Source organism: Eschrichtius robustus, chromosome 12, assembly GCF_028021215.1.
Source record: "Eschrichtius robustus isolate mEscRob2 chromosome 12, mEscRob2.pri, whole genome shotgun sequence".
Classification (NCBI taxonomy): Eukaryota; Metazoa; Chordata; class Mammalia; order Artiodactyla; family Eschrichtiidae; genus Eschrichtius; species Eschrichtius robustus.
Genome location: NC_090835.1, coordinates 49,806,641 through 49,831,087, shown reverse-complemented (window position 1 = coordinate 49,831,087; position 24,447 = coordinate 49,806,641). Strand labels below are relative to the sequence as shown.

The window sequence follows — 24,447 nt, the reverse complement described above, 5'->3', positions numbered from 1 at the left end:
TCATCTATATTCATCAGTGATACTGGTCTGTAATTTTCTTTTTTTGTAGTATCTTTGTCTGGTTTTGTTATCAGGGTGAGGGTGGCCTCATAGAATGAGTTTGGGAGTGTTCCTTCCTCTGCAATTGTTTGGAAGAGTTTGAGAAGGATGGGTGTTAGCTCTTCTCTAAATGTTTGATAGAATTCACCTGTGAAGCCATCTGGTCCTGGACTTTTGTTTGTTGGAAGATTTCTAATCACAGTTTCAATTTCATTACTTGTGATTGGTCTGTTCATATTTTCTGTTTCTTCCTGGTTTAGTCTTGGAAGGTTATACCTTTCTAAGAATTTGTCCATTTCTTCCGGGTTGTCCATTTTATTGGCATAGAGTTGCTTGTAGTAGTCTCTTAGGATGCTTTGTATTTCTGTGGTGTCTGTTGTAACTTCCCCTTTTTCATTTCTAATTTTATTGATTTGAGTCTTCTCCCTCTTTTGCTTGGTGAGTCTGGCTAATGGCTTATCAATTTTGTTTATCTTCTCAAAGAACCAGCTTTTAGTTTTATTGATCTTTGCTCTTGTTTTGTTTCTATTTCATTTATTTCTGCTCTGATCTTTATGATTTCTTTCCTTCTGCTAACTTTGGGTTTTGTTTGTTCTTCTTTCTCTAGTTCCTTTAGGTGTAAGGTTAGATTGTTTACTTGAGATTTTTCTTGTTTCTTTAGATAGGCTTGTATAGCTATAAACTTCCCTCTTAGAACTGCTTTTGCTGCATCCCATAGGTTTTGGATCGTCGTGTTTTCATTGTCATTTGTCTCTAGGTATTTTTTGATTTCCTCTTTGATTTCTTCAGTGATCTCTTGGTTATTTAGTAACGTATTGTTTAGCCTCCATGTGTTTGTGGTTTTTTTGTTTTTTTCCCTGTAATTGCTTTTTAATCTCATAGCGTTGTGGTCAGAAAAGATGCTTGATATGATTTCTGTTTTCTTAAATTTACTGAGGCTTGATTTGTGACCCAAGATGTGATCTATCCTGGAGAATGTTCCGTGCGCACTTGAGAAGAAAGTGTAAACTGCTGTTTTTGGATGGAATGTCCTATAAATATCAATTAAATCTATCTGGTCTATTGTGTCATTTAAAGCTTCTGTTTCCTTATTTATTTTCATTTTGGATGATCTGTCCATTGGTGTAAGTGAGGTATTAAAGTCCCCCACTATTATTGTGTTACTGTCGATTTCCTCTTTCATAGCTGTTAGCAGTTGCCTTATGTATTGAGGTGCTCCTATGTTGGGTGCATGTATATTTATAATTGTTATATCTTCTTCTTGGATTGATCTCTTGATCATTATGTAGTGTCCTTCCTTGTCTCTTGTAACATTCTTTATTTTAAACTCTATTTTATCTGATATGAGTATTGCTACTCCAGCTTTCTTTTGATTTCCATTTGCATGGAATATCTTTTTCCATCGCCTCACTTTCAGTCTGTATGTGTCCGTAGGTCTCTTGTAGACAGCATATATATGGGTCTTGTTTTTGTATCCATTCAGCAAGCCTGTGTCTTTTGGTTGGAGCATTTAATCCATTCACGTTTAAGGTAATTATCGATATGTATGTTCCTATGAGCATTTTCTTAATTGTTTTGGGTTTGTTTTTGTAGGTCCTTTTCTTCTCTTGTGTTTCCCACTTAGAGAAGTTCCTTTAGCATTTGTTGTAGAGCTGGTTTGGTGGTGCTGAATTCTCTTAGCTTTTGCTTGTCTGTAAAGCTTTTGATTTCTCCATCAAATCTAAATGAGATCCTTGCCGGGTAGAGTAATCTTGGTTGTAGGTTCTTCCCTTTCATCACTTTAAGTATATCATGCCACTCCCTTCTGGCTTGTAGAGTTTCTGCTGAGAAATCAGCTGTTAACCTTATGGGAGTTCCCTTGTATGTTATTTGTCGTTTTTCCCTTGCTGCTTTCAATAATTTTTCTTTGTCTTTAATTTTTGTCAATTTGATTACTATGTGTCTCAGCGTGTTTCTCCTTGGGTTTATCCTGTGTGGGACTCTCTGTGCTTCCTGGACTTGGGTGGCTAGTTCCTTTCCCATGTTAGGGAAGTTTTCAACTATAATCTCTTCAAATATTTTCTCGGGTCCTTTCTCTCTCTCTTCTCCTTCTGGGACCCCTATAATGCGAATGTTGTTGCGTTTAATGTTGTCCCAGAGGTCTCTTAGGCTGTCTTTTTTCTTTTCATTCTTTTTTCTTTAGTCTTTTCCGCAGCAGTGAATTCCACCATTCTGTCTTCCAGGTCACTTATCCGTTCTTCTGCCTCAGTTATTCTGCTATTGATTCCTTCTAGTGTAGTTTTCATTTCAGTTATTGTATTGGTCATCTCTGTTTGTTTGTTCTTTAATTCTTCTAGGTCTTTGTTAGTCATTTCTTGCATCTTCTCAATCTTTGCCTCCATTCTTATTCCGAGGTCCTGGATCATCTTCACTATCATTATTCTGAATTCTTTTTCTGGAAGGTTGCCTATCTCCACTTCATTTAGTTGTTTTTCTGGGATTTTATCTTGTTCCTTCATCGGGTACATAGCCCTCTGCCTTTCCATCTTGTCTCTCTTTCTGTGAATGTGGTTTTTGTTCCACAGGCTGCAGGATTGTAGTTTTTCTTGCTTCTGCTGTCTGCCCTCTGGTGGTTGAGGCTATCTAAGAGGCTTGATAGGAGGCTCTGGTGGTGGGTAGAGCTGACTGTTGCTGTGGTGGTCAGAGCTCAGTCTTCATTCCTTTTTATGGCTGAATAATATTCCATTCTATGGATGATACCACATTTTGTTTATCCATTCATCAGTTGATGAACATTTGGGTTGTTTCCATTTGGGGGGCTATTATGAATAATACTGCTATGAATACTTAATGTACAAGTTTTTGTGTGAACACGTGTTCGTTTCTCTTAGGTACATATCTAGAGGTGGATGCCGGGTCTTATGGTGTATGTTTAATGTTTTGAGGAACTGCTAAACCATTTTCAGGAGCAGCTACACCGTTTAACATATCCACCAGCAATGTGTCTGACTTCTCCACATCCTTGCCAACACTAGTTATTTTCCATTTAAAAATTTTTTTGTTATAGCCATCCTCGTGGGTGTGAAATGGTATCTCAGTGTGATTTTGATTTGCATTTCCCTAATGACCAATGATGTTGAGCATCTTTTTGTGTGCTAATTGGCTACTTGTATATCTTCTTTAGAGAAATGTCTATTCAAATCCTTTGCCCATTCTAAAATGGAGTTACAGTTGACCCTTGAACAATGAGGAGGTTAGGGGTGCCGACCCTACCTGCAGTCAAAAATCCCCCTGTAACTTATAGTTGGCCCTTCATATCTGGGGTCCCTCCGATCTGTGGATAATGTAGTTCTGTAGTATTTACTATTGAAAAAAATCCGTGTATAAGTGGACCCATACAATTCAAACCCATGTTGTTCAAGGGTCAGCCTTATTTGTCTTTTTATTGCATCTCATGTATTTTTCTTTTTTTACATCCCCAAACAACATAATACAAAATTCTGATGGTAGAGGAAAAGTCCCTAATGTAGAAGCACTGAAACCACAGTACATGTTTAGTCCTCATGTTTTCCATTGTATGGTTCCTAGTTATTAGTTGAGTGATAAAGTGAACATTCAACCAATTTAGCAGGTTTATGATTTAACACAATCTAAAGCGTTTATTCCAGGGGTGATCAAGGCCCATGATTTTTGCTGTCATTTTGTTTTTCCACTTGCCCCAAGCATTTAGTGAGAAATAGATTTAATTCTATCCAAATAATATCTTTATTTTTTGTGTTTTCATTTTCACTGCTCTAGGAAGAATAAATTCCTATACCTATCCAATTACATATTATTTCCTTTAATCAGCTTTTATGTGCCTAATATTTGAAAGCATAATGATCAGAATAATGTTTAGAAACCTGGTCCAGTGCTTACTGGATTTCACAGGTAACTTCTGAACCTGAATTTCCAGTTCCTGAATTTTCCCATTAACTTTATTTAAAAGTTTGGGTCATGTCAGCCTAAAGACCATACAAATACTTAAATGATTTAGGCTCCTGAATACTTCTGATTTCATTCATGTCTTATGCTAACTTTTAAGCTAACTAACCTTTTTTTTTGAGGTAAAATAAACGTAACATAAAATTTATCATTTTAATCATCTTTAAGTATACAGTTCAGTGGCATTAAGTACATTTAGATTGCTGTGCAGTCATCACAACTATCCATCTTCAGAACTTTTTCATCATCCTTACTGAAACTCTGTACCCATTAAATAATAACTCCCCATTCCCTTGTCCCCCCCAGCCCCTGGAAACCACTGTTCTACTTTCTATCTCCATGGTATTTGACTATTTTAGATCCTTGAGATAAGCAGAATCATTTAATGTTTGTCCTTTTGTGTCTGGCTTATTTCACTTAATAATGTCTTCAACAACATTGTAAAACAACTATACTCCAATAAAACTTTTTTTTTAAGACTCAACTTCCTCATATATTTTATTTATTTATTTGTTTGTTTGTTTATTTATGGCTGTGTTGGGCCTTCGTTGCTGTGCGCGGGCTTTCTCTAGTTGTGGCGAGCTGGGGCTACTCTTCGTTGTGGTGCACGGGCTTCTCATTGCGGTGGGCTTCTCTTGTGGCGGAGCACGGGCTCTAGGCATGCGGGCTTCAGTAGTTGTGGCATGCAGGCTCAGTAGTTGTGGCTCGCAAGCTCTAGAGCCCAGGCTTAGTAGTTGTGGCACACAGGCTTAGTTGCTCCGTGGCATGTGGGATCTTCGTGGACCAGGGCTCGAACCTGTGTCCCCTGTATTGGCAGGCAGATTCTTAACCACCGCGCCACCAGGGAAGTCCTCCAATAAAATTTAATTTTTAAAAAAATGTGTTCAGAATTCATCCATGTTGTAGCATGTGTCAAAATGTATTATTAAATTATTATTATTATGTAGCCTTTTAAAGGCTACATAATATTTCGTTGTATGTACATAACACATTTTGTTTGTCCATTCATCTGCTGATGGACGTTTGGGTTGTTTCCACCTTTTGGCTATTATGGGTAATGCTGCTATGACCATTGGTGTACAAATATCTGTTTGGGTCTCTACTTTCAATTCTTTGTTGTATGTACCCAGAAGTGGAATTATTGGATCAAGTGGTGATTCTATGTTTATTTTTTTTTAACCAACTTTGTTTTGAACTCCGTTAAATCCTTGTGGTCCTTTAGTTTTTTATCTTTTTTATTTTATATCTGTGAGGGTGGGTTAAAACGAATTTGCAGTAGCTCTTTTACGCAATAGTATTCTGAGGGGAAAGTGCTAGTGTTGGTACTTAGAAGTATGCTTTGTGTACCTATAATTTGACTATTTCAAAATATGTCAGTATAAGAATAGAGTACACGTCTTGTCTTACCAGATTGGAATCACCATTAGCTCCTTGCTACTCCTCCTGTCAGGCACGTGGAAGCAATGTACAGAAAAAAAACAGATAAAGTAATTTTAAATCTTCTTTACCTTTTTAAAGCTTGCCTTATTTAATACCAGCTCCAAGGGAGGTAATATCTGAGTTTTGCATAAAGTTGGCTAAGTAACAAAGAGAAGGATGTTTTTCTGGCTCTGAAGCCCATGTTCTTTCTGTTATACAGCAGTTAGGTCCCTTCCTTTTTTTTAATTTTTAAATTTAATTTTTTATTTTGCAGTATAGTTGATTTACAGTGTTGTGTTAGTTTCAGGTGTACAGCTAAGTGATTCAGTTATACATATATTATACATATATCCATTCTTTTTCAGATTCTTTTCCCATATAGGTTATTACAGAATATTGAGTAGAGTTCCTTGTGCTATACAGTAGGTCCTTTTGTTGTGCAAGAAGTTGTATTAGAGAATAGATTTCAATTACCTATAATTTAGGTTTGGTGAGAGAAGTCCCATTTTAGAATAGATTGTGCAGAATTGGCCACAGATCTCAGGAGGATGAAATTGGCATTCTCAATAAATTTCTAAGGGAAGCTACAAGTGCAAAGCTAATATAAGTGTAAATGAAAATTCCTACACATTGCTGTGGCTTTCTTAAATTAAAAAAAGAGAGGTTTGAAAATTTTTCCCAGAAAAATGATACTTTGTAATTTTAAAACGTATTTGTTATCTGCTGAAGCATAACTTAGCCTTGAAGTCTTTTTCTATAAAATACAAACTCTGGTAAGAAAATGGTGACCATTCATAGAGGGGTAAAGAAGGTGGGGAATGTAGGTTTTTTAATGATAGAGGCCAATGTAAAATTCATGTGAGAACACTGATTGCTCTGGTGATGACAGTGTGAGAGCTTGTGGTTGGCAGATTGCAGTTCACTTTGCAGGGTTTTTGCTACTTAAAGGTCAGTTAAACAGACTAGGAAATTGCCAAAATTGGGATAGTTGAATAAGTAGTAACCATTAAACTGTCTCCTCTTCTTAGAAGCCTGATGTGACCTTGCCAGGCAAAACTAATTGCTCCTTCCTGCATGCTTCCTTCCCTTTAAGCTTGTTTCATGTGGTGCATCAAGCTGTTTCGTTGGCTCATTTCCTTGATACTTTGGCCCATGACCTGAAAATCTCTTGTTTATTTAGCAGGCACTGAGACATGAAAGTTGTGGGGTGATAGAAGTATGTAATTTTAATACTGTATAATACCATGTAGTACGTTTAATACAGTGTAATAAGCCACAATAGGCACATGTCCATAGGGTATTACTCTGTGAAAGAGGGACTGGGGGAACCCTTCATAGAAGGTAGCACGGTAGCTGAAGAAGAGAGGAGGGAGAATACCTCCTGCCAGCAGTCTGTGAAGAGAGGCTTAACCTCCCAGCACAGTAGAGAGAGTCCAGGAGTGGAGGGAGGCGGATGCAACTGGCGCAGGTGGGGCACGTAATGGGAAATAAGGTGGAGAGATGACTGGGAGAAACCTTAATCTCTGCTTTTGCTTTTCGTCTCCTGTCTTCTCTTTGTGCTAGTCTATGGAATTTTTGCTTTAACCATGAGTAATGGGGAGCCACTGGAGTATTTTACACAGCAGAATGATTGACATGATCAGAAACAAAGGCAGACTGGCAATCATGTAACCACATAGAGGATGAATTGAAGGGCAGAATCTGGAGTTAGGTAGATGGATTTGGAGACTGCTGCAGTATCCAAGCAAGAGATAAAGAGTTCCTACTGTATGATTTCATTTATATGCTCTGTCCAGAAGAGGCAGATTCATAGAGACAGAAAGTAGATTAGTGGTTGCTAGGGTCTGGGGTTGGGTAACGGGGAGTGACGACTAATGGGTACAGGTTTTCCTTTTGGGGTGATGAAAGTATCCTGGAATTAGATAGTAGTGATAATTGTGCAACTTTGTGAATGTACTTGAAAACCCACTGAATTGTATGTTTTTAAGTGGTGGATTTGATGGTGTGTGAATTATATCTCAATGGAAAGAGAGAGAGAGAGGAAGAGTTCCTGAAACAAGCAGGAACAGTGAGCATAAAGAAACCTGAGATGCGTTGGAGAGAAACTCAGTGGTCGAGAATTGACAGGACTTGGAGAGCGAATACTGGCAAGGTCCAAAGTGAAGCAGAGGCTGGCCCTGCAGTTTCTAATCTGTATGATTGAATTGCTGGGGAAGAAAATTCTGGAAAAACCAAGTGTGGAGAAACATATAATGAATTGTGTGAAATGTTTTGAATGTGTAATCAAGGCAAGCAGTTGACGGTAAAGGCCCAGATTTCAGGAGAGACTCTGGGACTAGAAAAAGAAGTGAGTACGGGCGAGATGTTGATGGAAGAAGTCAGGCTGCTGGTGGACCACATCTTGTCCCCCACCCTCTTTGGGAAGTAATGTCCCATTGGCTCCTTGTCCTCCAAGCTGACTTACAGGTGTGGTGCTGGTAGTGGTGGTTTTTAAATAAAGCTGAATCTTTATATTACTTTTCAGGCAGAGGCAAGACTGGCAGCAAAACGGGCTGCCCGAGCAGAAGCAAGAGATATCCGCATGAGAGAACTGGAACGGCAACAAAAAGAGGTAATTTGGGTGGATAACCCTGATTTAGTGTCGGTCTCAAAAATATCAATACTTGGCTAGTTTCCGTCTGAAGTAAATCTGGTTCCTTCTGAAACACTGGGAATAGAATAACCTGATGTATATATTTTAACAAGACATTTATGTCAGCAAGTTAAATGCAATATTTGTTTTAAATCATAACAGCAAACACATACATAGCTCTTACTCGTTATAAGTTATTATTGTGTAATAAGTGCTTGTAATAGCTAAAGTAGGCTTAGCGATGACAAAGTTATTTACTATGGTCCTAAATGTCCTAGAATTTTGATTAATTATGTTACGATATCTACATAGTAAAACTCTGTGAAATGACACAACCTTACAGTTTGTAAGCATATTTAATAATAGAGGAAAATATTCATCTAAGAAAATGAAAAAAAAAGCACAACTGTAGACGGGTGGGACTCCAGTTTTGTGTTACAAAAACTAGTATCTGTATATAGGTCAAAAACTACTGGAAAGAAGTGATTACTACCAATACTTTGGTTTATCTATGGTGGAATTATGATTGGTTTTATGTTCTTATGCTTTTCTATAGTTAATACATTTCAATATGTTTTAATTATCGGAAAGAAAAGCAAAAAAAATTTTTTTTCTAAGTAGGCATATAGAAATTGGGTTGCTTTAAAATGAAACAAATACTCTTTTTTACTCTTTCCTTCTGACATTGACCTAGCTCCAAAAATTCCCATAAAAAATATTTCTGATGTTGTATTAGTACGAAGGGGGGCAGAAAACCTGCAGGGCAGTATTAAACACTTTATTTTGAAGTTGGTGGTGGATCTTCTGTTAATGTGTTAAAGAGATGTGTATAGAGTACATATTGTCACAGCTCAAAAACAAAACCAAAAGCAGTTAATATATTGCTAAACTTTTTAACCTCATAGCTTCAAATATGAATGCAATTCTTGGCTTGAAATGAAAATGTGACAATGTATTGTCTTTTATACTCCTAAAATTATAAGGATACAGTTATTAAGTATAAGTTTTATTTATAGTTCTCTAAACTACAGAGGACCATATATCTCTATTATTGAGCATATTTTTCTTAGTATGTTCTGTATTTTGAATGTGTAACAACTTTAAATTAACAATCATTGCTGTTCAGGGCAAATGTATGTGATTAATTTAAGACTTTTCATAGAACGCAGTATGTTGGATGCTTTAGTTTATGAAACTTTTGCATTTGTAGTACTCTTATCATTCCTTTCATCGGAAATGGGGACAGATTCAGAAGTGGCTGGTAGGCCAGGATTGCCTGCCCTGCATGTTGTGATCAGTTGCTGAAATATGCAGTCTCAAAGTAAAACATTGACTAATCGTTTGCCAAGTAGGAGTGTTTGGCATGTTTCAACCTAAAGGTCAGAGAGTGTCTCTTCTGCCTATAGTGGACCAAGTGTGTGCTTGGAGTCCAGCCATTTCTGTTGTAGTTACAGCCTCACACTCATCTCATGAATGCTCCTGACCAAGAAAGATTGAGTAGATGAATGTGTTTTCTTTCTATGGGTTTGTTCTTCTGTCCCTCAGATTTGTCGCTCTACCCCTCTCATTCCTTCCACCTCACTGCACCCCGCCTCTCCTTCCCTGTTCCCTTCTTCCTTTCTCTCTTTTTTAAAAAAAACTAAGTCAGCAGGGTTTTCATTGAGGGATGACCCAAGTCATTCTTTCATCTCCTCTGAAAATTACTTTTATTTTTTGTTTTACCATCACTCCCAAATTTGTTAGCTACAAGAGCAAATTGCAACCAGTAGAGTATTAGTTACTGTGAGTCATTCCTAAATTTGAACTTTTTTCAGTGTTGGTAAGTCTCCCAGCTGCCTCCTATTGCAGGGGTTCTTAGCTTGGTATGTGAATAGGCGTGGGGGATGGGGCATGAAGCCTTAAAATCTCAGGCAAGGATTTGAGTATATGTATGTTTTCATGTGAAATGCCCACAGGCATTTTTATCATCAGATTCTCAAAGGAGTCTGTGATCCTCAGAGGTTAAGAACCGCTATCTAATTGTTGCTGAACAAGCAACTTTTCATAAACAAATCCCTTCTAGAATAGCATTCTGAGGTATAACCAGAATGAAAATATTTATGACTGTATTGACCTACACATTGAAAACTTTATCATACTTCTCATTGTGATATTTTAGAAAAGAGAGAAAAAAGATGTTTAGTTGCTTAAAATTAAGCGACTCCTCATGTATGTGTCTGTTATTTTGGAGTGGAACCTGTCCTTTCTTGTTACTAAAGCTAGCTTAATTATTTTTATTTAAAGTGTCTTCTGCATGTAACTGGCTTAATATTACTGATGATGTCTTAAAAAATGTTTGGTGTGAATATAAGAAATCGGTTTTACTTACAAAAATGGAAATATTAATTTCTTCTTTTAATTATGTATAATAGTTCTCAAATTAAATTGCCTAAGATTTTAATGTCTTAGGGCAGACCAAAACATTAAATAAGAAGAAAAGCCTAAGTTAAAAGTTTAATATTTGATTCCTATGTTTAAAGGCCATGAAGATAAACATATTTTTTATCTCTGTGAAAGGTGTGCAGGTCAGGCAGTGAACGTGCTAGATTTTCATGGAAGGGGGTTAGAGGCTTAAAATGCAGGTGGCAACTAACCCAAGTCTTCAGTAATAGGTAGGATTTGGACATGCAGGGAAGGTGGGGTTTAGTTTCAGATGGGAATAACACTCCAACCCCTTCTGACACTTGGCTTTTACTGCTTTAAAACTGATTTTTCCTCTCACTTCTTATCTTATCCTTGTCTCTCTGGCTGCTTTCTGTCTATGAGCTTATAGTAGAAGTTGGCATGTGATAGTCACAATATAAAATATAAATTACTAATAAATTTATAATGAAATAAATAATGTATATACAAACAATTGGATTGTCAGTTATTAGAAGGAAGAATCTTCCTATATTAAAATTTCTCCTAATTTTATTACTTTTTTGTCTGGGGGTAGGCTGTTGGGATGAGAATAGGGAACCCAAGGGCGTGAGGCTCAGGAATGAAGCTGTCGTTGAGTGCATATCTGTGTGCCAACACTGTGCTCATGCTTTTTGTATATGTGTTCATTCCCCATTATAAGATAGGTACACTATCTCCATTTTATAGATAGGTGATAAAGGATTGGTGAAGTAAACAACTTGCTTCGTTGTGACAGACCCAGAATTCGAAGGGATGAGAGGGTGCCCCATGTGCTAATCATGGAGTGGGAGGTAGAAGGACCAAGAAGAAAAGGGCCTATATCTTTCCGGGCTTCCAATTGGTCTTAGGTTAGCCAGTGCTTCTGTTTGTAAACTGGATGTCTGAAGCAGTGGCATGTTGGTGACCTGAAAGAGTAAATGCAGTTTCTGAAGTTTCCTAATTTAAAACTGAGGGAATGGCTGCAGGCTTGAATTAAGTATTTGTTGTCAGAGAAGATGGCCAGGTGTATTCACAGGGCTGTGGGCTTTTTTTTTTTTTTTTTTTTTTTTTAAATAAAACCACTTCATCCTCACTCCAAGTGAACTTTTAAAAACAGAATATGTTTTATTTCCATTAATTTAACTTAAATGTATCAAAACATAATTTTCCAGAAAGCTTTAACAGATAAACATCTGTCTTTTAAGGCATTGTCCTGTTCGTTCAGCTTTGGATCCTTTAAACTAATAAGGAGACTCCCAGGGCAATGAAAATGTTGTTTTCCTGACGTGGAAGAGAGGGATACTATGCCTTGTAATTGGTACCTGAGAACACAGTTTGCTGAAATTTTTTCTATTAGCTTTCTGATGCTAGTAATTCAAGAAAAGCCAATTGGCAGTTTTAATACTACTCCAGAAATACCTGGGAAAGGAAGCTTTTTTTTCTTCTTTTTTTGTATTCCAGAGGAGGAGAAAGCTCTGAGTAAAAACCGGGATACCTTGCCATTTTCTTCATGTTCTTTCTATGTAATCAGTCTGGATTTAGCCGCTGTAGTTTCAATGGTCTGGTGAGTCAGAAGATGTGAATGCTGATCCCAGCTTTCTGACTTTGTTGGTTCCTAATCTTTTTGTGCTGCAGGGTTTTTTGTACTGTAAAATGAAGGGATCAGACTAGATGATCTTTAAGAATCCTCTAGCTCTTAAAAATAATTCTAGAGTTGGTGCTAGGGTCTTTTCTTTTATACAAGTATTTCCTTCTGTTTCTTCCTATTTGCCACCGTGCAAAAGTATTCCAGGTAGAGGGAGTAATTTAAGACTACCTGAATACCTGCCTTTCTGTAGAAGAGTGGTGCTCCATGGCAGACTCTTAGTAAAATATGTGCTTTGAGTCTTTTTTGGTATAATAAAAATTTGCTTTGAGCTTCCCTTACTGTTTGTATGGTTGCCACTAGCCATGTGTGGATAATTAGATTTGGACTTAAATTGATTAAAATAAAAAGTTTCGTTCCTCAGTTGCACTTCTAGCAGTTCAAGTGCTCAGTAGCCACATGTGGCTAGTGGCTACCGGCTACCACACTAGACAGCACAAACATAGAACATTTCCATTGTCACAGAAAGTTCTGTTGGATAGTGGTTGTTTAAGGGGTCGTTTATGACTATGGAATAAACTGTATTCTCTCAGTTTAAATTAACCAGCCTGGGGGGCTTCCCTGATGGCGCAGTGGTTGAGAATCTGCCTGCCAATGCAGGGGACACGGGTTCGAGCCCTGGTCTGGGAAGATCCCACATGCCGCGGAGCAACTAAGCCCGTGAGCCACAACTACTGAGCTTGCGCGTCTGGAGCCTGTGCTCCGCAACAAGAGAGGCCGCGACAGTGAGAGGCCCGCGCACCGCGATGAAGAGTGGCCCCCGCTTGCCGCAACTGGAGAAAGCCCTCGCACAGAAACGAAGACCCAGCACAGCCAAAAATAAATAAATAAAATAAAGAATTATTTAAAAAAAAAAATAAATAAATAAATAAATAAATAAATTAATTAACCAGCCTGTATGGGTTTACATTTTATTCTGTAGTTCTTCTGAACTCTATTTTTAGGCCATTTTTTTTCAATTGGGGCTAAAAAGAAAGCTGTGTAAATCTAGGGGTATATCAATACTTAATAAGGTATTGTTATTTAGGATTATTTTTATAATAAGTATAATTAAGAATAAATATGAATTCATCTGTCTGCTGCATCTTTAATGGGCTGTGCTCTTTAGAGGCAGGTTTTAAATTTCTTTTTAATTAATTAATTAATTTTTTGTTGGAGTAAAATTGCTTTACAATGTTGTGTTAGTTTCTGCTGTACAATGAAGTGAATCAGTTATATGTATACCTATATCCCCTCCCTCTTGGACCTCCCTCTCCCCCTTCCCCCACCCATCCCATCCATCTAGGTTGTCGCAGAGCACCAAGCTGAGCTCCCTGAGCTATACAGCAGCTTCCCACTAACTATCTGTTTTACACATGGTAGTTTATTTATGTCAAACCTAATCTCCCAATTCATCCCACCCTCCCCTTCCCCCACTGTGTCCACATGTCCGTTCTCTACGTCTGCGTCTCTATTCCTGCCCTGCAAATAAGTTCATCTGTACGATTTTTCTAGATTGCATATATATGCATTAATGTACGATATTTGTTTTTCTCTTTCTGGCTTACTTCACTCTGCATGACAGACTCTAGGTCCATCCACATCTCTACAAATGACCCAGTTTCTTTCCTTTTTATGGCTGAGTAATATTCCATTGTATATATGTACCACATCTTTATCCATTCATCTGTCAATGGACATTTAGGTTGCTTCCATGTCCTGGCTATTGTAAATAGTGTTGCAGTGAACATTGTGGTACATGTGTCCTTTTGAATTATGGTTTTCTCAGGGTATGTGCCCAGTAGTGGGATTGCTGGGTCATGTGGTAATTCTATTTTTAGTTTTTTAAGGAACTTCCATACTGTTCTCCATAGTGGCTATATCAATTTACATTGGCACCAACAGTGCAAGAGTGTTCCCTTTCCTCCACACCCTCTCCAGCATTTATTGTTTCTAGATTTTTTGATGATGGCCATTCTGACTGGTGTGCGGTGATACCTCATTGTGGTTTCGATTTGCATTTCTCTAATAATTAATGATGTTGAGTATCTTTTCATGTGTAGAGGCGGGTTTTTTAAAAGTGCTCTTGTGTAGTAGGTGGAATGAAAAGAAAGGATGGAATAAAGATTGAGCATTAAACCATGTATGTCACCCTAGTACGCCAAATAATACTGGGAGGGGGCATGTAGAATTAACTTGCCTGTGTAGCACAAGGCTTTTTATACTAACCAAGCTAACTAGCCTAGAACTGGTTACCACTTAATAAGCTGTACCTACTCTGCTGGGCTAACACACATGCCCCCCAAACTTTTGTGGTATCCCACCTGATAGTCAAAGAAAGGGAAGAAACTTGCTTGGCTCCTTACAGACTACATGTGTCTATTACATAACAAAAATGTGAATCGGTGATGAATTCCTAAAGATCAGAACACCATATTGGATATTGAATCATTGAATCATACTGGTGCTTATAAACAGACTTCTGAACAGATTTGATCAAATGCATCAATGTGCACAGCACATGACAACCAAGAGTTTTTTGGACTTGTATTCAAAGATCATGACCAAAATAAAACATTAAATTGTGGTGTTTCAGTTGAATTACTGTTTCTGGATTTGAGATGAATGGTCAGGCATAGCCGTCTGCTCTGCCTGCATGATGATCGTGCTGTATCGTCATGGGGTGTTGAAGTATTGATGCATTTTGGAAAAAGTGGTGTTGATTAGCTATGAACTCAGTTGGACAGTTTTGTGTAGATTCTTAGTCAATGCAAATTACTTTAACACTTGGGACTTTGAAATTCTGATCAGAAGTTTCTTAACACGTGATTAGGTTCTAGGGACTAGTCATTTAATTTCACGACTCTGTACTTAATGCTCCAGTGCTAATAGCTGAATATGGAAAAGTTTAGAATTACATTTAATTAGTCAACTGTTCGGAGGTTGGTTTTTTTTTGGTCAGTTTTTTTTTTTTAACAATCTTCATAAGGCATAACTTTTGAGGTAACTTTATCAATTCTGAAATATTTATTTGATTTTTTCTAATTTTAAGTAGTTTTTCATATTAACAACACACAGTCAGGGGCTATTTCATTTAGTTGTTCTTTTCTTTTCCAGTTAGAGTGGTAAAAGAAAGAGAAAAAAATTTTTTTGCAATGAGCACAAAATTATAACCCAAATCTTTTTAAAGCAACACATTGCCACCTTAAACCACATCTGTAATAAAATAAACATTTCTTCCTGCCTTGGGTAAACATCATAATGAAAAAATAGATCAAAGTCTGTTTTTAATGCTGACCTCAATTTCTGTTTAAGTATACTTGCTTATTTTTATCTTGGTATATTGAACTCCCTTGGTCATATATAGAGTACATTCTACAAGTGGTCAGATGTATCTATCTATCCGTAGATAGATAGATAGATAGATAGATAGATAGATAGATAGATAGATACACACACACTTGTTCAAATAAAAACATTGTCAAGATTATTTCTACTTTCTTTCCAACTGAGGGACATGGCTGCCCCAAACTCAGCTTTTGAGGCTGAGCTGTCCGTTCCGCCTGCTGTGGGGAAGGTGCTGCTGTGCTCAGCTGTTCTGACGGACAGCCCTCCGCTGAGTGATTAACTCTCCATGTACTTTCTCCTTTCCCAGGATGAGTCGGAAAGGGCCAGGTATTCCCACCGGTCCAGTCATCATCGTCCTTCTCTGGTTTGTAATAACCTACAAACTTGCCTCTAATACTTTTCCTCATCAACTTGCCATAGTCACTCACACACCTTTACTATGTTTGTTTTTATTTTTATCAGGGAGTTGAGGATGCCTTGTCCATTCGAAGTCTTGGCAGTCACAGGGTTGGTATTTTAAGTTGTTTACACCCCCATAGCAAAGCTATCCCTTTGCCTTTTTTTAAAACACAGAAATATTGGCAAAGCTATTTCATTGGAAAAATGATGCTTTCAAATTATTGCTATAAGTAAATCAGTTCTAAAATCATGAATATTTTCATCTATTAACATATATATTCACTTTTTCTATAAAAGGACCTTTGATTTTGGAAAACCATCACAAAATAATAAGGTTAATTTTATAGAATAACATCGGCATGCTTCTAACTTTCAGATTTTTCCTACTTTCATATTTTTTTAAATGACAATTTATTAAATAAAATTTATTATTTTGGGGCTTGGGTGACTAATTATAGTTTTATTCAGTGGGAAAATTGAGCTTCTGATTTTAAAAATGCCTGTCTTATCACACTTATAGAAATTATCATGCTTCAACATTTTGATTAACATTTTGTAGTTTGTCTCAAGTTTTTAGCGTACATCATTGTAAATCAAGATAAATGAGAAATCGCTCATCAAAGGCTTGCATATTGTGCCAGGAAACTGACTCTCTTCTTAAAGAATTGTGCTTTAAACCTTAGAGCAATGCTTTTTTAATTTACACATTGATAATATTGTATATGTACTTACATCTAGATTTTTCATCAGTAAAATTATCTTTCTTTCTAAGGTCTATATTTGTTAATTCTCCCCAGGTCTAGTTTTCTTCCTATCTTGTATAATGTATAAAAATACACTGTATTAAACTGAGTGTGTTCTGGTATACTAATTATTGATGTGTTTGTATTCTTAAATAGTCTTTTGCTCTGGTTATATTTCTTATTGGTGAATGTAACCTACTGTCTTTTTAGAATAAGTTAGTAAACTAATTCTTGAATCGTAAGTATTTTGGTTAATTATAAAAATTTAGATTTATAAGAATATTAAAAAGCCTTTACAGAAATCTAACCAGTAGTTTAAGAATGATTTTGCAGGGGAAATACTTTTGTTTTTGTTTTGTTTTTTAACATCTTTATTGGAGTATAATTGCTTTACAATGGTGTGTTAGTTTCTGCTTTATAACAAAGTGAATCAGCTATACATATACATATATCCCCTTATCTCCTCCCTCTTGCATCTCCCTCCCACCTCCCTCTCCCACCCCTCTAGGTGGTTACAAAGCACCAAGCTGATCTTGCCGAGAAATACTTTAAGAAAAACTTGTCATGCTTCTCCCTGGAGATATTGTTTTTTTTCTCACAGGGAGTTAGTCAACAGAAGCTTAAAAGTTGAGCCTTAAGGGCTTTGAAAATAATCCCATCTTTCCTCTTTTTAAAAAAACATATGAGTTTTCCCTTTACTTTTCATTGTAATGTTCATAGTGTGAAGTTTCACACAGTTTTTATCAAGCTGGTTATTTGTAAATTTGTATGGAAAACTTGATTATATATTAGTTTAACCTAATGCTAAAACCTTCCAAGTTCAACCTAATTTAGGGGCCTTTAAAACATCTGCAAACAAACAAAAAAAGAAATCTGCAATTAAATAAATAAGGAATTGTTTATCCAGGGTGTCTATAAAGTAATGAGGTTTATTTTCATTTCATGGAAATTATATCATTAAATAAATTTAAGATATAACTTGAACTCTCACAGTATTTTATTTCATTATGGTAATTAGGAAAATTTGCTGTTATGGGAAAAAGAGTTAAGCTCCTAATTAAAAAAATCAGTATGCAAACTTAAAGATTAATAAAAAAATTTTACACTGTAGAGGAGACTTTGGAACTTTACTGTGTGTGAGTGTACATTTAGCACATTTAAAATATTTAGACTTTCCTGGAAATGTCTGATTTGAAATGAAAGCTCACTAATAACATAGTTTAAAAGAAATGTAATTGAGATAAGATTTTTTTTCTTTTTTCTCTTAGCTAGATAATATTGGGAGTTCTAAGTTTTCGTCAGATTATTGGCTTTTTAAAGTAACTTTACCATCTACATTAAACTGAATATGTAGACAACTTTTGTTCTCTGTAAAAATAATTGTGATGGTTTAAAACACTGACCTAAATTTTATCGGGATTTGCTATATTATTTGGGGGGGTTTGGTATTTCTCTGCCAGTTTTCTTTTTAAACTTATGAGCTGTGTATTAAAAAGTCTAAGGCTTTTGGACCTTGTATTTGATATATGAACATTAGATATATGTACCTGGATATGAGGCAGATGTATTTATGGTTTTATGCCACATTCTTAGGACTTTGATCTTTCCTTTTGTCCAGTTAACTTTCAGGTACTGCTTTCTTGAAAGGTGTCCTGCCAGAAGCTATTTGGGCTGGAGATGGTAACAGTGTTATAGACATTCTCCATAAAAATAGAAAGAGCAAAGATAGTTCAAGACTGAATGGTAGGTTTGGGGAAGGAAGATTAAATCAACGCCCTGAGTCTAGAATTGAAACAATCTGTTTCTTTAAAAAACATCTACCTTAAAAAAAAAAAAATCTTACAAAGTGCTTGGTCACTGCTTTATACAGTGAAATACAAGAAGACTCTAAGGAGGAGATCCAAAATTAGAAAATGAGGTGATCTTGAATCAGAGTGGTAGAGATACATTGCAGTTTTAATTGGTGGAAATTTTTACTGTTGTTTTTATCAGTTCCTATTTATATATCAATTGCCTTAGTATAATTTTAATGAAGTTAATTTTAATATGCTTGCAATTTGTGTTTTGTCATTTACTCCTACACTGTTTAATTCCATGGAAGAACCCATCGAAGGACGTAATGGGGACACATTGGAGCAGAGCCAGTACACCCAAAAGGAAAGACATCATGGTGTGTAGCCCAGAGAAATGTGCCGTGTTAGTATTGTGCGTTCACTGTTGACTCACAGAGTCCTGGGGGCTTGAGTAATAGGTCCATTCTAACAGAAATGAACACTTGCTGAACTTTGTTTCTACAACCTGTTTTGTGTACTTTTTAAAAATTTTATTTCCAAATGAAAACTTAGAGGTAACTTTTTCTGAGTGTTAAAAAAAAAACGTTTTTGGATAGATTATAATAGCAAGTTTGGAAACATTTTATTTAACTAGAGCCCTTAATATTTTCAGTTCTCCCTCTTTTGATGAATCATTTGTTTTTAAATAACATAAATACCAACTGGCACGTATTGGAGGATTCTTTTTGTTTACTCAGTTGTTCTAGTGGCAATTGGGGTGTCCAAGTTATGGATTTTCCTACCAGATTCAGCAATTTTTAAAACTATCTGAGGGAATTCCCTGGCGGTCCAGTGGTTAGGACTCCGCTCTTCCAATGCCAGGACCTGGGTTCAATCCCTGGTTGGGGAACTAAGATCCCACAAGCGGTGCAGCATGGCCAAATAAATAAATAAATTAAATTAAACTGTATGAGCTCTGCATTGTATTTTGGAAAAGGAAAATCAAAATAGGTCAATTTCATTCAACTTGTTAAATCTTAAGCTTTTGCAAAAGGCCATTGGTGTTAACAGAGAGGATGAGAAGAACTAAGACATGATTGATCCCTTCAATGAACTTATCTGGTTGGGAGAATGGAATAGTTTATATGCAAGAATGTGTGACTTGAGTAATACATGGGGTTTTTTTTTTAAACAAAAAAGATATTTTGTTAACTGAGAAAAGATGTTAAGTGAAACTTCCATAGAGAAGGAACTTTATTTTCAGTGAAATGTTATTCACCACAGCGACATTTTACCATTACACATCACTTACCACCAAATGCACACCCTTAGGCATTTTAGAAAATTCTGGATAAACAAGATTTTTTTTTACACATGTAATAACACTCTTTATATTCTGTTTTCAAGATAATATAAAAAAGCATGCAAATGCAGATATTTTGCTCCAGCATTTTCTAGTATTTATTGCAGTATCATTTTCACTGAATTTACACTGGTGGTAAAATTATACCACTTAGCCTTATACTTATGAAGTATATTTTGGGGGGTTTCTGCAGTATCTTTTGTAAATGACCATCTCATTGGGCATGAAGGGAGGGCCTTTGTTCTGTCTGAACTATTATTTTAATGCTTTGTTAGAACTACACTATATAATTTGATCTTCTAGTGTATTTTAAGCTTTTTAAAATTGCGACCTCTATAAAAGGAATACATTTTACACCATAATCCAGTATACATATACAGACATATGCCTGTGTGTTTGTATGTATATAAGTATATAAAAAATATTATAGAAACAGAAGTTTCACAAAATAATATTTACTCTTACTGTACATCATACACTCTAGTATTTTCTCTTCTATTTTATTTTTTTTTAATGCTGGTTGAACCCATAAATTGATTTTATGAACTACTAATGAGTTGCAGTCCACACTTAGGAAAACATTACTTTAGATCAGGTTTTTGAATAGTGTTCCCTAGAATCCTAAATGGGTATAAAAGTTGCAAAAGAAAGATATTTTAGATGTTAAAAAAAAAAAAAAGATATTTTTACCAAACTACCTGAGGAACTTGTTTATTGCTTTTGTTTTATGCATTGTTTTATTGTTTTATACATTGCTCTTTTGGGTCAGATTGCTTAAAAAAGTCTGAGCTAGAATGCTTAAAAAATAAAGTTAGGAAACCACAAATCTGAGTAGTTAGTTACTATTTAATTCAGTTTCTTGGATTTGAAATGTGGTGTTACACATATTATTTTTGTAAAGACCCTACGTGAAATGTGGTTTTTCTGGTCTTGTCATAAATGTATGTAATCCACACTTTACTCTGGCCAAGTTTCTAGTTTTGTTCACTGTTCTCCATAGGGAAAGTTCTTGAGGAAGGAAGTTTTTCAGGTGTGTGCGCAAGGAGATACAAGGGAACTCTCCCCCTTTTGATGCTGCAATTGTTTTTTTGTTTGTTTGCTTTTTGTTTTTGTTTTTTTTGTAAGCTTTATTATACTAGTTATGTGATCATGCTTCATTGCCTCTCCATGCCTTGCTTTTGCCGTGTTTCAAATGATGGAAAACGATGGTGACAGACACAATAAGAAAAAGTAAAACATCTTTTGACTTCAGAATGCTTACTTCCTGCGTTTAAAGGCTTCCTTGGGTGTTTTGTGCTATAGTATACTGGGACGAATCATCTCACCATTACTGATTATAAATTCTGTTTTTGAAAGAGAACATGCAGTTTTTCCTGTACGTATTGTTTAGCAATAACCTATACTAGGAAAGAATGAGGGGGAAGAATATTCTTTAACTCAAATGTCACAGCCTTTGTGTTTAATAATTTTAGGCTTTTAAAATAGTGCTGGATTTTTAATAACTTTATGAATGTTACTTTTTCCCCTCTTTATATTTCTGATTTTGGAAATACAACCAACTTTCACCTTTTCCTGAAATCCAGTATGATGCTTTCAAGGATAGATCGTCAAGACTTTCATCATTAGTATGTAGTGCATAACTTTATGTTAAATGTAGAGTTTTACTTTATAAACACCTGATGATGCTGATCATAGATTATGACTTTTTTATAGGTTTGTTACGATGTTTGAGGGAAATGTATGACTAACAAAGCAAAATCTAGTGTTGTGCAATTGTGGCATAATTTAGCACTTGAATAACTTTGTCTTTTAGAATATCAGGATCAGATAAAAATTATTTGCTTCCCTATTCAGACTAAGATTGGTAGTAGTATCTTTTGTTAAAATAATGAGCCACCCAGCTGACACATACTCATTGCCCTGGAAGACATGTTTCCAGCAGTGTTTTGATACGTACTGAACTACAGTAGCACAGGCCCTACTGTGTTTCATGTTCTGTGTCACAAGCCAACAGGTGTGAAAGCATCCAGCAGTGACAGATGACACCTGAAGCATCAGTTATGTCCACTCATTTTTTGCTTGATTTGGTTTTTTTATGGTATGTCATTTTGTCCAAGGAAGTTTAGTTATCGCATGTTTTTCTTGGGTTAATATGTCAATAGATTGCCTGAGTTGCTAGACTATATCAGCAGCTCTTAAATGTTCAGGGTAATGTATAAAAGGAAAGATATGCATATTCTAAAAAGAAAAATGAGTGTATAATTACTGATTCAGGATCTAGCTGTGCATGTCTCAGATGATTTGCATAGAGCAGACTGTTAGCTAGGACCCTTCTAGCTGCACCTCCTCATTAACAGACCAACGGTGCATACCTAGATTGGACTTCTTGTCTACCAGTTGACCTGTTCAGTAGTATTGCTGTCCTCTATCCCCTCACATACACTTGGCTCTGTACTCCTAGGAGAAGTTATGTGTTGAGACAGAGCTATCTTCAAAGCACTCAGATGTCGATTATTGTCTAATGCTGCTGCTGCTACTCGAGACAACCCATACCATGTTGGCTGCTTTCCTCTGAGCAGCACATGCTGTGGGACCACTAACGGGTTAAGAGGACCGTCTTGGGCAGTACAATGTTATGTTTTCTGTTCTCAATCTTGTTTTGATTGATGCATAGGATTGCTTTTTGGCCTTTAGGTAAGGAGGACTGTGGAAGGAAGTGGACTCTCTTGTCACTCATACCTTTTTAAAGAAGATAGTCCCATGGGCAGGGACTCAAATGAGGTGTGGGGTGAGGGTCCCCACAAATATCCTGCCTGGCTCTGAGTCCTAATTAAGTTTTTAGTTGACTAGACACTGAGCTGGATGGCACAGGGGAGGTGAGGGGGAATGCAGGTGTGTAGAGAGGCTGTGTGTCTTAGCCAGTCAAGGGCAGTGAATCATTTACTAACAGGTGGGAAATAGAGTGCATGTAGACTACTCTGTCTCAGGTGGATCTTTCTGTGTATGATTTTAAGATGAATTTTATTAAATTATTTTTAAACTTCACTATATGATCCTTGTATTCAATATTTACTTCCAGAATCATTCTTACAGTCACTCTGATGGAATGAAGAAGAGATCTTCTGGTTCTCATAAAGACCCACTGGTTAGTTCTGTTGTGCCTCATATCACAGTATTTTGTGTGGCTGTAAAATTCACTGATTACTTTTACGGAAGTTAAGAATTATGACTGCGTTGGTGTGCTCTTAAGGCATTATTGAAACTTGATAATATACTGAAACATGACTTATCAGAACTTATTTAAAAATAATTTTGTTTTCATTTACAAGATTTAATGTCAGGTTAATATATCTAACCCTAGTGGCTAGCGTTAGGAAAGTGTCCCACGAATTTCATTAACAATGTATTTTCATTTATGAACTGTCCTTTGGAGGACTATACCTTAAGAATAGGCTTAGTGAGATTCGTATACCTATTTTAGAAATTTGAATTGATTTAGTTGTGGTATTATAAGTAGTACCAAAGTCACATATAGGTTTCATTCTGAATGATTGTTTTTATAGATTTTATAATTTTGGGAACTTGAAATTGATTTTCTGGTAGAAACAATAAAGTACGCAATGGCAGAGTTCCCATGCTGTCTTCCAGAAGACTCTTCAACCAATAATGTAATTAAACTATGGAACTAATAGTGCTCTCCATTCCAGCCGACCTTGCTAAACGTTTCTGTGGAGGAAAAAATGTCTAGAATGCCCATTTGGGGTGCTAGGAACACCTCTTTCCTGTCAGGTTGCTTACAGCAGTGCCAGAGGAAGTACAGTCCTAAGCTCCCTGCTAACTCAGGGTTCCCATGGGCAGGGCTCTGACCATTGGTGGGGTGGAGAGAGGGTTGGGAGGCTTTGGCTGGTAGAAATGAGGAAGGGGGAGAGAATGAAATGGAGAGGACATTAGTGAGACGCCCTGGTGGGGGGCAGCGTTGGGAGCTCTGGGGAGAGGTGAGTCCTGGTGCCTCGGGCAGGGCCAGGAGTTTTGAAAAAAATAAACTTAATGATTTCTGTGGCATTGCCAAATAGATTATAAAAGTGGTAATTATTCATTCATCCCGGGTTTTTCAAGGACATTCCTAAGTATGACATGAGAATAAATCATTTATTATTTCCATTCCATTTTGTCTGAGGGTTTATACTCTTGTTTTTAAAGTAAAAAAAGAAAAAAAATTAGCAATGACTTGGTTTGAAAATAGTTAACCTTTAATATTAATCTTTTTTGAGAGACCTGAAATAGTTGTTATTTTCACTTTTACCTAATATGATTCAATGCTTTAAAATCATTGTTTTGGAGGAGAAGGGGTTTAGCAGTATCCAATTTTGCCTCTGTGTTTTTAGGTTAACAGCATTTAACCTAAGAAAAATGTGTTTAATTTTGTTTTTTGCAGAGTGGCCTCTACTTTGACCAGAGAAACTATAGCAGTCTTAGACATAGCAAACCCACCTCTGCCTACTATACTAGGGTTTGTCACAAGTTTTTTGGCTTCTTGTGTTTTATCCAACTTTAACACATTTCTAATCCCCTGTTTTGCATTTTGACTAGTTAGAACTCATCTGTGAATGGCTGTGTATATACTAGTTTGTGGTAACTGGATTCACATAGTCTGTGTGAGTGTATCTTTAAATAATGGGAACTATTGAATCACCATGTTTAAAATGAGTACCATTTTTTTCCAG

At 36.3% G+C, this 24,447-nt stretch overlaps 1 protein-coding gene across 3 annotated transcripts in view; it reads left to right on the top strand.

Annotated features, from left to right (window-relative positions):
• Positions 1-24,447, top strand: part of LRRFIP2 (LRR binding FLII interacting protein 2) — a 122,405-nt gene that overhangs the window by 36,813 nt on the left and 61,145 nt on the right. The window contains exons 3-9 of one of the 3 annotated variants that reach the window (XM_068559402.1): positions 7,946-8,032; positions 9,264-9,314; positions 15,754-15,810; positions 15,909-15,953; positions 21,307-21,348; positions 22,803-22,868; positions 24,159-24,233. In XM_068559402.1, coding sequence (XP_068415503.1) covers positions 7,946-8,032; positions 9,264-9,314; positions 15,754-15,810; positions 15,909-15,953; positions 21,307-21,348; positions 22,803-22,868; positions 24,159-24,233 — 423 coding nt within the window. The remainder of the gene's footprint in view (positions 1-7,945; positions 8,033-9,263; positions 9,315-15,753; positions 15,811-15,908; positions 15,954-21,306; positions 21,349-22,802; positions 22,869-24,158; positions 24,234-24,447) is intronic. The other 2 variants (XM_068559403.1, XM_068559404.1) reach the window with 2 other exon arrangements.